This window comes from Nematolebias whitei, chromosome 9 (assembly GCF_014905685.2).
Source record: "Nematolebias whitei isolate Nwh7 chromosome 9, NemWhi1, whole genome shotgun sequence".
NCBI classification, from domain to species: domain Eukaryota; kingdom Metazoa; phylum Chordata; class Actinopteri; order Cyprinodontiformes; family Rivulidae; genus Nematolebias; species Nematolebias whitei.
The window spans coordinates 41,978,990-41,992,123 of record NC_056506.1 but is presented as its reverse complement, the minus strand read 5'-3'; the positions used below and the strand labels follow the sequence as shown (position 1 = coordinate 41,992,123).

Here is a 13,134-nt window from a genome sequence, read left to right as displayed (position 1 = left end):
AACTCCCACCATCTGTTCCCTAAACAGTTCTCTCTTGAAAATGAGTTTTCGTGACTCAGTGAGACTAACCTGTATAAATAAAGGGTAAATGAAAAAATGAATACTCGGGCGTACCGTGTGTACTCCATGAGCCACTCTCCAGTGTTGAGCCATGCGTCTGTGCAGAGATTTAGTTTCTCCAATATAGACATCTGAACATTCCTTACTGCAATGAACTGCAGACACACCGCTCAGTTGGGGGGTTCTGTCCTTGGGATGAAACCTCTGTCTGAGGGTCCTGTGGGCTTTCAAATGTACCACGATATCGTGTCGCAGAAAATCCTTCTGAGTTTTTCAGATCCTCCAGCAACGTATGAGATGACAATGTGTTTGTGTTTGCTCTTCTCCCTCTTCTGTTCTGCAGCATGTTTTTTGGATTTGTTTGCTGATTTGACAAAGGCCCAGTTACATCCACAGGTTTGGAGAGCTTCTTTGATGTGTTTCTGTTCTTTTTCCTTCCTTTCTTTCTTTGTGGGGACGTGTTCGGCCCGGTGGCGTAAAGTTCTAATGACAGAGAGTTTGTGTTCCAGTGGGTGGTGGGTGTCAAACAGAAGGTGCTGATCTGTGTGAGGTTTCCTGTAAACTTCAATGTTGAGGCTTCCATCTCTTTCCGTCGTCCCGAAAAGGCTGCTTGTCATTGGCAACTTCGCTGGTAAACTTGATGTTGTTGTCCACAGAGTTGATGTGTTTGATGAACGCTTCTGCTTCTTTCGCATGGATTCTGACCAAAGTGTCATCTGCATATCTGAACCAGTGACTTGGTGATGTTCCCTTGAAGGAGTCCAGGACTCTCTGTTCCATTTCCTCCAAGTAGAGACTGGTTGTAATTGGTGACACTGGAAATCCCACGGCACAACCGTGCTCCTGTCTGTAAAGGCTGTCATTGAACTGCAAATAAGTTGTGGAAAGTCAAAGGTCCAGCAGAGTACAGCTCTGGTCCGGGGTGAAATTGGTCCTGTAATCTTGTTGAAGATGTTTCCTGACAGTTTCTACTGCCTCTGATGTGGGTGTACAGGTGAAGTGACATCAAAACTGAGCAAATTACTCATGTAACCTAATGTTTGGGTTGAAAACTGACTATGCTGAGTCAAACTAACAACCCAACAATGTCATGTTAACATGATTCAGGGTCACCTCAGTCCAAATTTCAAGTTCAAGTTCAAGCCAAGTATATTGTCATTTGCATCACATGTGGCACATGAGGTGGAACAAAATTATGTACAAGGTCCCAGTTACACCCCAAAATAGCAAAAGTATAAAAAGAAACAGTATATAAGGATCTAACATTAAGATATAGGCTATGCTAAACAAACACCAAACGGTACGCTAAGAGATCTAAGATATACGCTAAACACTAATAATGTAAAACAATACGGCGTAACAACAGCAGCCCGAACATGAGTCTGTGGTGAGCAGATGGGTACAGCAGCATAAAGTCAAGAGATCAGCAGCATGAGATCAGCAGCATGGAAAATAAGCAGCACAGATAAGTCACATATCACTAATTAAAGTGGCATTACAGTGAATTTGACCCAGCTCTGGGTTACAAATTGGATCAGTATGAACCCAGCAGTTTTTAGTGTGTGTCAATAACTGTCACAGTGAGGAAATGGTGCATTAAGTTGTAAACATTCACAATTTAAGGGTCTATTCTAAAATCAAAGCAAAAGAAGAAGAAATAAATCCACTAAATTTGTTCTAATGTAAACTTTTTTGCAGCAGGCAGTGATGCTTTTTGATGGAAATGTCAAAAAAAAAAAAAAAAAAAGTTGCATGTGCCAACATGTCTCTTGTAATTTGTAATTCTGTTTGTTTTCTTGATCTTGAACAAACTAGAGTCTTTGGTTTGTGTAGAACCAGAGTCACTTCAACAACAAATCCAGGTGGGCTTGAATCTGAAGGTGAACAGTTTAAATATCCATTTTGGTTTTACCTGGGACATTTGCGGCCTCAGATTGATCTCCTTCAGGTTGATGGTGTCGGCTCTCAGGTTGTTGAGCAGCTGGCACAGCAGGACCCCGTCCCGCAGGGTCTGCGCCAGGTCGAACACCTGCGCCGTGTCCGCCGTCACGCGGTGGTTCGGCGGCAGCACGTTGCAGCCGATGAGCCAGAGCGCGCACTGCCTCCAGTACTCCATCTCTGAGATGTCGGAAAACGACAGAGCTGCAGCAGCTTTATGCGCACATGATGTGAACACCCCCCCTCAGGATGACTGTACTTCCCCTTCCTCCTTCTGAGATATTTTCAGGTCGTGAAGCAGCCCCTTGAAATGAGTCAAACTGCTGCAAAAATGTTGATGCGCCTGTTGACACATTGTTGAATTATTGTTTATTTTTTTTACAAAGATACAAATAATGATCATGCCAAAAAAAAAAAAAAAAAGTTTGATCGTGCAATCACAATTAGGAAGCATTTCTGTGTATTTATCTAAATTTAAAAGGTACGTGTTGCAATTAATGAAACCAAACATGAACTATATAAAATAGTGCCATTCATAAATTGACTTTTATAGTTTTCCAAATAGGCTATATGAAAAGTACATTTGAAATGGGGGTCCACACTCAGTGTAAACAAATCTGTGGAAGCCCATTTCCATCATGAAAGAAAAAATAAAAGCCCAACAGGAAGTCATAATGTTGACTTTTAAAGTCATAATTATGAGAATAAAAGTCATAATTTGGACTATTAAAATCATAATTTTGACTTTTAATGTCATAATTACGAGAATAAAAGTCAAATTTTTGAGTTTTAAATTCATAATTTTGAGTTTTAAAGTTATAATTATGAGATAAAAGTCATAATTATGAGTTTTAAAATAATAATTTTGACTTTTAAAGTCATAATTACAAGAATAAAAGTCATACTTTTGAAATTTAAAGCAATAATTTTGAGTTTTAAAGTCATAATTATGAGAATAAAAGTCATAACTGACTTTAAAACTTATAATTAGGACTTTTATTCTCGTAATTATGACTTTAAAGGTCAAAATTATGTCTTCCTGTTGGGCTTTTATTTATTTTTCTATTATGGTGGAAATGGGCTTCCATACAAAGCTAATAGCTAAATCAGACTAAACATTTTTTCATATGACTGACCTACATTATGCTGGCTGTAGTCTGTGTAAACAAATATGGCTGTCAAGTTTAACGTTTGACCTATTTTCAGCCACTTTGGCTGTTTATCTATAAGCAAACACAAATGCTGGCCTCTCGTAACATTTGCTTTCTTTTAAGGTCACATTAACCATCAGTGTAAGAAAAATGTGCAGATTTATTTCATTTGTTTGTTTGCTAATGTTTTGTTAGGTCGTTCGTGACTTTGCAAGAGATAAATGAACCTAAACTCAGTAGATTTTGTGCAGCAAAGAAGACGTGACTGTAAAACTTACAGCAAAATGGCAGCAAGTTTGCCAGTTACTGTAAATTTTAGTGTAACTGAACTTGTTTTTATTTATTTATTTATTACTACAAATAAATTTACTGCAATTAAGTTCAAGCAGAAAACAGTATTCTTGGAAAAATAGCAAATCCATTGTTGGCACTTTATTACTGTGCATACTACTTCTTACTTGGGTTGCTTTGTTTAAGTTTTTTTTATTATTATTTTATTTGTTTTGTTTATCATTTTGTTTTTGAGCCTTTATTACAACATATTTAGGATAAATAACTAGCCCCTTTAAATCGTACCACAGTTTAAAGTTTCCCTCCTTGTTTCCCATTCATAACTAACACTCCATGTGGATTATAAGAAGGTGACTAATCTTCATGGCATGTTTGCTGGGAAGATGCCATCTGTATGTTTCACTGCTGTGAGATGAAGAGGGATAAGGAGCTCTAACGGAGGCAGTCCTGCAACCATCACTGCTGGTAAGCCTCTGATATAAACACAGGAAGGAAACCACGGGATCCCATCATGTCACAACCGAAGTGAGGCAGCCAGATGGCTCTGAAGACAGTTTCAACAACTTCAACGTGCAGGAAAAAAGTAGGTTGGGCTGCAAGAAATTTGTCATGTGGACCTGAGTCCTGAGTTATTATGCAATTAAGAACTAAAAATAATATAAAATTGGGATTCTGTTCCATCAAAACACAGTTTCAATTTCAAATATACTTTTTATATTATTGTATATATAATCCATCCATCCATGATCTTTTACTTCTTTGTTCCTTTTTGGGTCGCGGAGCTCTCTGGTGCCCATGCCCAGCTATCACCGTGAGAGGCAGGGTACACCCTGGACAGGTCACAAGTCCATGACAGGACCACATAGAGACAAACAGCCATTCACTCTCTCACTCACAATTTAGAGTTACCAATCAGCCCAGCGTGCATGTTTTTGGTCTCTGAGAGGATTTTCATTCATTCAACCTTTATTTACACAGGCTAGTCTCATTGAGCCGCAAGTTCTCATTTACAAGAGGAATCTGTTCTTGACAGAACATATAAAGAACAGACAACAATAGCAATAAACAATAATAACAATAAACTATAGTAAAAATGCAGCTGAAATCAAATTTGTGCAATAAAACAATGAATCAGGGTGCCGTAAAACAAGGTAAAATGCTAAAAACAAGAACATATTTGCTTTGATCTTTCTATTGACATTATCAAATGTTTGAAAATGATGACCAACTGACCAAGGAGTACAGGATGCAGTGATGGGTACGGTAATTACAGCCAGTTATGAATATTAGTAAACCATGATAGACAACATCCAACATCTGCAGGGAGCTGACAGCGGCGTTCATGTAAATAATGTTACCAGTCAATGGCCGCTAGGAAATTAGTAGTTAAAAGGCATTTTCTGGCATTCAGAGTTAAGCAAGATCTATTTCTGAAAAATAAACCCAGTTTTAATTTCAGTTTCTTTATCAAGTTTTTGATATGTGGTTTAAAAGAGAGATGTGCATCAACCAAAATTCCCAAGCATTTGTAAGAATCTACAAACTCAATAGGAACACCATGCATGGATGAGATAAGAATTGCTGGCACTGACTTTCTGTTTGAAAGCAACATCCCTTTGGTTTTGTCAGCATTTAACACGAGCTTGAGATGAAATAAGTCTGACTGAATGATGCCAAAGACTGTAGAAGCTGGAAAACCTTGTCAACTATGCTGATTGGCAATAAACAACAGTGTCATCGGTGTAGAGATGCAAGGATGCGTCAGGAACGTTTTGACCTACATTATTTATATAAATTGTAAAAAGAGTGGGACCTAAAACTGAGCCTTGTGGCACACCATTAGTGACTGTTAGGTAGGAAACTGGAGTACCCAAAGTAAACCCATGCATGCACGGAGAGAACATGCAAACTCCACCCAGAAAGGACCCTGACCTGGATTTGAACCAGGGCGACCTGCTCTCTGTGGAGAAGCGGCTCTACCAACTGCGCAACTGTGCTGCCCTATCTTATATATAATTTTAAATAAAATATTTACCTCTGCTTACAGTTATTTACTCCATTGTTACACCAAGATTTCTTCAATATTCAAAAAAAATATATATATTTTTTTTCATTTAAATATGTGTTCTTTTTTGCCTTGTACTTTTAGTTTTAGGCTACCATTATGCTTTTTTTTATCTTTCTTTCTGCTATTTTTTTAGCTCTTTTAGCTGCTAATTTTAGCTGCTACTTTTAACTATCTGTCTAACTTTTTTAACTTTTAGTTGATTTTGTTTTGATACTTTCACGTTATAGCTACATTTTTTTATACCTTTAGGTTTTTGCTACTTTTAAATTTGAGCTACCCATTTTCTACTTTAGCTTTTGGTATGGACTTTGATGTGTTTAACTAGTGTTTGACATTTTTACTTTTTACCTTTTGCTACTTTTAATTCCTTGCTATCACTTTACTAATTATAGCTTTTAGCTAGCCTTTTGCTACTTTTGACTAGCAGATATCATTGTTAGCTGGTGTTCCTTTTAGCTTTCAGGTGGAGCTCTGCTTCTTTTAGCTTTTAGTTAGTGGTTTGGTTTTTTTTAGCTTTAACTTCTCAGTTTCTGCTTCTTCAACAAATTTCAGCAATCAATAAGCATTCACACAAAAAAAAATGCTCATTTTCTTGTTTACATTTAGTTTTACTTTTAATTTCAACTAGTGAACATCAAAAAGAACACAAAAACACTTGAATTATTGAGACTTTTCGTTGACCAGTTTTAAACTAATTATTATTATTGTTGCATTTTGTAAACTTCCGGTTGACAAAATAAAAGCATAAAACGGGCGAACGCGACACACCGGAAGTGGCGCGACAAACACACACGCACGCACACAAAGAAGAAGCTGGACGGTCAAAACATAAACAGAGCAGACAACCTTGCGTGAGCGCAGCTAGTTCTGGTTCTACTCAGACTTTTACAAAGAAAAAAAAACAAACAGCTTCATGCACGCGCTCCAAATGTCGAGTGTTTCCCGTCAGAGAAGTCCTACTCGAGGCACTTAGCTCCTTTGCTGGGCAGTAAGGTGGGGAAAAGAAATCTGCAATAAAGATTAGGACTAAACTAAGAAGTACGCCTCGTCGGGCCTTCGAGTGGAGGTAACGCTAGCCCTTGCTAGTTAGCGAGTGAAAACAACTGCTGTGTTTATGTTCGGCTGAACTTCACAGCTGCTGTTGTGGTTTCAGTATTTTAGCTACACATGCTAGGTAGCTTTACTACAACAACAGTTACGTAGTCGAACAGACGCAGTTTTGCAGAGCTCAGTGTTGGACACCACAAAGAAAACAGTCGGGCCTCAGTGTTGGCTAGCAGCACAGTTAGTTTGTGACTTTAAAAAGATATCCATGTAAATCTCATATTATTAGCCTGGTGTCTAGTTTAAAGCTAGCTAGGTGTTTATGTTCAGTGCGAAGGCTGAAGTTGATTAAATTTCAGTGCGTCGTGTTGTTTGGACACTGACCTGTTTGTACACTCGTCTGTTAGTAAAACGTAATGTTGTTTTATTTACAGTTTCTACCTCGGGACGACGCAGGACTAAGAGAGAATGGCTGAGAATGACAAATCCACTGTGGATAATGGTAAAGTTTCACCGCTAATTAGTGGCGCACCGATAAATCGGCCCCGATTTCCTTCATTTTAGGAAATCGGACGATACTTGCACGAGAAACCGATTTTACCGATTTAATTTTTTTTTTTAGTTTTGACAATTGTCTGCACTTCATTTATATTTCAGAGCACTACCTCATGGCCATTTAAAACAAGTTTGTATTGTTTCTAGGATGTTGTTCAAGGGTATGTTTTTCCACAAAATAATATTGGAAAATTGAAGGTGCATTGTGACCTCATAACACCTGACGGTGTCGCTTATTAAACAAAATCGGTATCGGCAGGTCAGACTTTAGAAATCGGTGATGACCAGAAAACTGCAGTCGGTGCACCCCCACTGTTAATCAATGACACTATAAATGTTTTATGATATTTTGAAATGTGAGAGATCATCATGGGAAATGTTTGGGTTTATTAGGCGGCTCTGAAGACAAGGAGCCTGGAGAAGATCGGTGCAAGGAGGAAGATGCCTCTGGAAGCAAAGACGGACAAACACAGTCTTCCTCACAAGATGGTAAACCTACTTTTGTTGTTGCAACAGCTCACTTAAAAAAAATACAATACCTCAGTTGTTTGAAACTGTTTAAACCAATCGTTTTGAATTATTTAGTCATCAATAATAAATATAATCTAGCACTAGTTTTGCATTGTGCATATTTTAATTGCAATGCCTTTTTATTAATACACTTGCATCTTAACTCTCACAATGAAACAGCATTGCCTTAAAATCCTGTCCCCTTTTTATTATTTTGTAGCTCCCAAAGAAACATCAGAGGCATCTGGAGACAAACTTATGCCAGACGTGGATGGGGAGACGGGGACAAACAATGGGGAAGACGATGACGAAGATACGGATAGCATGGACGGCAGCAGACTGTACTCTTTAACTGAGGATGGGGAAAGAGAGACTGAGGGAGGGAGACGAGAGAGAGCCAAAGAGAAAGATGGTGAGAAAAGGGCAGCTCGAAAGAGAAACAGACCAAGTGGTGGCACCAACCACTCCTCTAGCTCAGATGATGACGACGACGACGATGATGATGATGATGATGAAGAGGAGCAGAAGGATGAGGATGATGACGACGACGATGATGAGGCTATCGAGTCGTGGCTGGGAGCAGAGCTCCATGACCTGCGCGGCCCTATATGGCAGGCGGTACCCTCGCTGCGCTCCAGAGAGATCGGCAGGAACTCCCACCAGTTTGTCAGGCACGTGTGTGGCGCCCGTGGCCTCGTGCAGAGGCTGGAGCTCCAGGGCCGCTTGGAGAGACACGCAGGTTGCGTCAACACGTTGCACTTCAACCCCTCTGGCACACGCTTGGCATCGGGCAGCGACGACCTGCGGGTGGTGATCTGGGACTGGGCCATCCGCCGTGCTGAGCTCGAGTTTGACAGTGGACACAAGAGTAATGTCTTTCAGGTGAGGGGGAGGTAAAGATGGCAACACATGATCGTTTAAATTATTTCCTAGTTAAATGAGAGCCATTTACAAAAGTTGCTTGTCTTTATATATCAACACGCCACTTTATTTATAATTAATAAAATACATAAATGTTCATATGAGTAGAATTTTGTATATTTTTACAGATTTGACCTAATTGCAAGTGAAGATTTCTCCCATTTATGTTTGCAAAATAAATAAATTGATCATAAACTAGAATTATTTTATGAAAAAGACAAAAGAAATGAAAAGTAATGAAAATTAAATGGCCATTTATGGAATTACACACACTAAAAAAAGAATCAAAAAGTATTTTTGGATAACGAAGTTGAGATGAGTTTTTCTCTTTGCCCTTGGTTCACACAGGCAAAGTTTCTGCCTCACAGTGGGGACTCCACCTTGGCCATGTGCGCCCGTGATGGTCAGATCAGGGTGGCTGAGCTCTCTGCCACGCAGCGGTGCAAGAACACAAAGCGGGTCGCACAGCATAAAGGAGCAGCGCACAAGGTGAATGTGAAAGTGTTTTTGCTTAAAAACTTGAAAATGTCTTGAATGATGTACAACAATTTGCAAAAGGGTTAAACATCTACAATTTTTTTTAAAAACGTGTACGGTAGTCTCGATCAGTAGTTTTGCAGGCTTTTTAAAGAAATGACGAGTCAAGGCTTTCACTGTACTGTACAATCTCTTATGAGATTTTATTTTTGCTCTTTCTATCAGCTGGCTCTGGAGCCAGACTCGCCTTGCTCATTTCTGTCAGCTGGAGAAGACGCTGTGGTGTTTGGTATCGACCTGCGCTTGGATCGTCCAGCCAAGTAAGCCATTGTGTGATGAATTCTTTGGGTTTGAATTTCCGTTCATTATCTTTACCCTCTTCTTCCTTTTCGGGTCATGGGGGTCATATCTTGCAGTCACTGTGCGAGAGGCGGGGGACACCCTGGACAGGTCTCCAGTCCATCACAGCCACATAGACATAAACGAGACAAACAACCAGTCACTCTCTCACACACACACCTAGGGACAATTTAGAGTTATCAATCAGCCTAACATGCATGTTTTAGGTCTGTGGGAGGAAACCGGAGTACCCGGAGAAAACCCACGCATGCACGGAGAGAACATGCAAACTCCACCCAGAAAGGCCCCGGTCCGAGATTTGAACCGATGACCTTCTCGCTGAGAGGCGGCAGCTCTACAGACTGTGCCACCGTGCCGCCGGGTTTGAATTTGATGCAGAAAAAATACAAAAAAACTGAACTTGCTGCAAATTCAGACTGTAGAGCAAAACTTGTGATCACATATAAATAAACATTTTTTAATAATGTAATATACAAGAACCTTTTGTTCATATTTATTCTAGCGTTCTTGTGTTTTCATTTTAAATTCCTTGCTGTGGCTAACACTTGTCTTTTGTTTCTTCTTATATCTGCATGGCAGTAAACTGGTGGTTGTGAAGGAGGGCGATAAAAAAGTTGGGCTGTACACCATCTTTGTCAATCCAGCCAAAACACAGCAGTTTGCTGTAGGTGGGAGGGATCAGTACGTAAGGTATGGACTTTGCTGTACTCAGTGTTTCTTACGCCACGGATCATATCAATGGAAAACCATGAATGTAACATTTTAACATTTGCTCATTTTCTGTCACCTTACTCTCTTCAGGATCTATGATCAGAGGAAGATTAATGAAAATGATAACAACGGCGTACTGAAAAAGTTTTGTCCCTCGCATCTGGTGTCCAGCGAGTCCAAAACGAACATAACCTGCCTTGTGTACAGTCACGACGGCACAGGTACATTAACCTACAGTTAGTGGCATGCTTTAGAAAACACTGGAAATTGTGAAATCTCTAGTTGATGTTTACTTGGTGTATTGATTTAACATTTAGAAACTCCTTCTATATCAGTGACTTCAAGTGTCTAAGATCTTGTCCTTCAATAAGCTGTTGCCTTTTAGTTGAAAGTCCAGATTAGCTTCTTCATGGTGGTAGAGGAAGTTTTAAAACCTGCTTTACGCTTTGCGTCTTTTTAGAGCTCCTGGCTAGTTATAATGACGAAGACATCTACCTGTTTGATGCAAACCACAGCGACGGGGCAGACTATCGCAGGAGATATAAGGGCCATCGCAATAACGCCACAGGTTCCTCTTCTTATATTCTTGTTACAATAAATCAGCTGTTTAAATTAGCTCTCGCTCTGCAAACTTTAGAAGAGTAGTTGGCCGGTGTGGCTTTCATTGTCAGTTTTCATTAAGTTCTTGTCTGTTTTACAGTAAAAGGTGTGAACTTCTACGGTCCATGCAGCGAGTTTGTGGTCAGCGGCAGCGACTGCGGTCACATCTACCTGTGGGACAAGTACTCCGCTCGCATTGTTCAGTTTATGGAGGGAGACAGAGGGGGAGTGGTAAGTTGGAGAGGGAAAGTGTTTCAGCTGGAATCACATCACGTATTTGAAAAGCAGATGCATTTCTATGTTTGAAGAGAGTTTCAGTGCATTGAAGGAAATGCTGCATAAAAATTTTGTAATTATAATGTGATTACTTAAGAAAAGTTTAAGGGTGCTTTGAAAAGAAAAATCAGAAACTAAAATACTTTAGGACAGGTTATGTAGTTATGGTAGATTCAGTATCAACATGTGTGTATTGGGACTCAGTTGGTAAGTACTTCAGCCTTGGTTTTAAAATAACACGATGATTCTTTAGGCTGTCAGAAATGTATTAAAACTTGGCTAAAAGCTTGACCGAGTGATTTCCCCTACCCCTCAACAATACCATCGAAAACTTGAGTGAAATTTTGAAAATGTTTGGTTCAGTTAGTTTTTATTTGCAGTCCGCTCTCAGTTTTGTACTTCTTTTGCACTTTTGTATTATGTGTTGTACATTAAAAATAAAACTTATTGTCACGGGTTATTCCAGGTGAATTGTCTGGAACCACATCCCCATCTGCCAGGAATGGCTACCAGTGGGTTAGACCACGATATCAAACTGTGGGCCCCCACAGCTGAGAGCCCCACTGGACTCAAGGGCCTGAAAGAGGTATTGATTCCTGACACATTGATGTCCTTTTTTAAAAGGAATTTTGTTGATTTTTTTCATATAATTGACCAACAAGTTATACAGACCGAAGAGTGATTTTACAATGTACTGTAAGTTAATAAATGTTACACCTCCTTTGATTTTAAGCCCCAATAACATTTTATGTATAAAAAAAAATCATTAGTTTATTTAAAAATCGCTTCCATCATCCGTCCCAGACCCGTCCCGGTCCGCCTGTCTGCCAGGATCGGGGTTCGGCCTTCATGATTACGCGAGGCCAGGGTCTGGGCAACAGCCTTCTGCGAGTCACCAGCTCGTACGAGCCTTCGCGTTGACCAGCGGAGCTCGAAGCACGCAAGGCCGGGATCCGGAGCCCGAACCCCGAGTCGGCACCACAGAGGATCTTCCACGATGACCAGCGGAGCTCGGATCAGGGAAGATGACGCCTGGCTCCGAGTCTCCGGGGGAGAGGACTGGGGTAGACCAGCAGAGCTCCATCCAGCTTGCTCTGAATTTTGTCATCGACCACCAAACACAAAAAAACGTCAGCATTAGACCACGGTGTTGTCATTTTGTTTTTAAAATCTTTAAAATAGATCCAGCCACCGCTCCGGTCTGAGAAATTGCAAATGGTGGATCATTGTTTTGAAAAGTTTCTGGAAGATCCAGTGACTCCGCCCCGACCAATCAGTGACCGACTTTTCTGACGTCACGTTTTTGTACGTACTCAGCCGGGTCAGAACCACAGAGCCAAGGGTCCTGAAAAGGGACAGGTTCTACGTACCGTTACTAATGGAAAAGGGGCATTAGTGGCGCACTGAGTACTGAATAAGCCAGTTATGATGTATGCATGTATTGTCATCGTTGTACGTTTCCGTACAATGATGAAATTAGTGCTCTACATTTAACCCATCATACGTGAGACACACCTAGGAATCTTTAGGTGTCTTGCTCAAGGACACCACGACATGTGGCCATGGCGGGGAGTTGAACCTGTGACTTTCTGGTTCCAAGTCAAATGCCCTACACCATCTTAGAAGAATATGGGGGAACAAGACCCCCCCCCAAACGAGTCAAAATTTCGAAAGGTTTTCAAAAGTGATGCTCGATATTATCGGCATAGTATCGGTATCAGCCGATATTGGCGATTAAGTTAAATATTGGACATTCCATCAAAATAATACAGATATAAAAGGCACTGTGGCACTGTTTATATATATATATCTATATATATATAGATATATATATATATAGATATATATATATATAGATATATACACACACACAAAGTGTTACATAATTTTCAGCCCACTTTTTGGCATCTGCATTTGGTAGCAGGCCAATTGACAGACCGTGCAGAATAATGTAGTATTTTACTTCCACAGCAGAGAAAGATATGTAGTCTCTGTAAGTATGTCTAGGAAAAATAAATAATTGGTATTGATCGGATATTGGCCAAAAATCCAATATCGTGCATCCCTAGTTTTTAACCTTTTTCCTTTATCATAAAAAACATGTTCTCGATTTAACTTCGAGCCATCAGGTAAAATGAAGGAAAATGGGTAGTTTATCAAAACTTATTTCAA

The 13,134-nt window shown here is 40.0% G+C and overlaps 3 protein-coding genes across 3 annotated transcripts in view; 1 reads left to right on the top strand and 2 right to left on the bottom strand.

Annotated features, from left to right (window-relative positions):
* Positions 1-2,176, bottom strand: part of LOC119414281 (guanine nucleotide exchange factor VAV3-like) — an 81,399-nt gene extending 79,223 nt beyond the window's left edge. The window contains exons 1-2 of the mRNA XM_037681375.1: positions 1,973-2,176; positions 685-927 (exon numbers count right to left, since the gene is read on the bottom strand). Of these exons, the coding sequence (XP_037537303.1) occupies positions 685-927; positions 1,973-2,176 (447 nt within the window). The remainder of the gene's footprint in view (positions 1-684; positions 928-1,972) is intronic.
* Positions 2,177-6,278: 4,102 nt separating this feature from the next.
* Positions 6,279-11,644, top strand: dcaf8 (DDB1 and CUL4 associated factor 8). The gene is made up of 11 exons (XM_037681374.1): positions 6,279-6,574; positions 6,987-7,054; positions 7,501-7,596; positions 7,838-8,499; positions 8,887-9,027; positions 9,241-9,335; positions 9,955-10,065; positions 10,177-10,307; positions 10,547-10,654; positions 10,787-10,917; positions 11,429-11,644. Exons 2-11 carry the CDS (start codon positions 7,021-7,023, stop codon positions 11,642-11,644), a joined length of 1,725 nt encoding a protein of 574 aa, XP_037537302.1. The 5' UTR covers positions 6,279-6,574; positions 6,987-7,020.
* Positions 11,645-11,733: 89 nt separating this feature from the next.
* Positions 11,734-13,134, bottom strand: part of ndc1 (NDC1 transmembrane nucleoporin) — a 14,451-nt gene continuing 13,050 nt past the window's right edge. The window contains exon 17 of the mRNA XM_037681373.1: positions 11,734-12,021. Within this exon, the coding sequence (XP_037537301.1) occupies positions 11,734-12,021 (288 nt within the window). The remainder of the gene's footprint in view (positions 12,022-13,134) is intronic.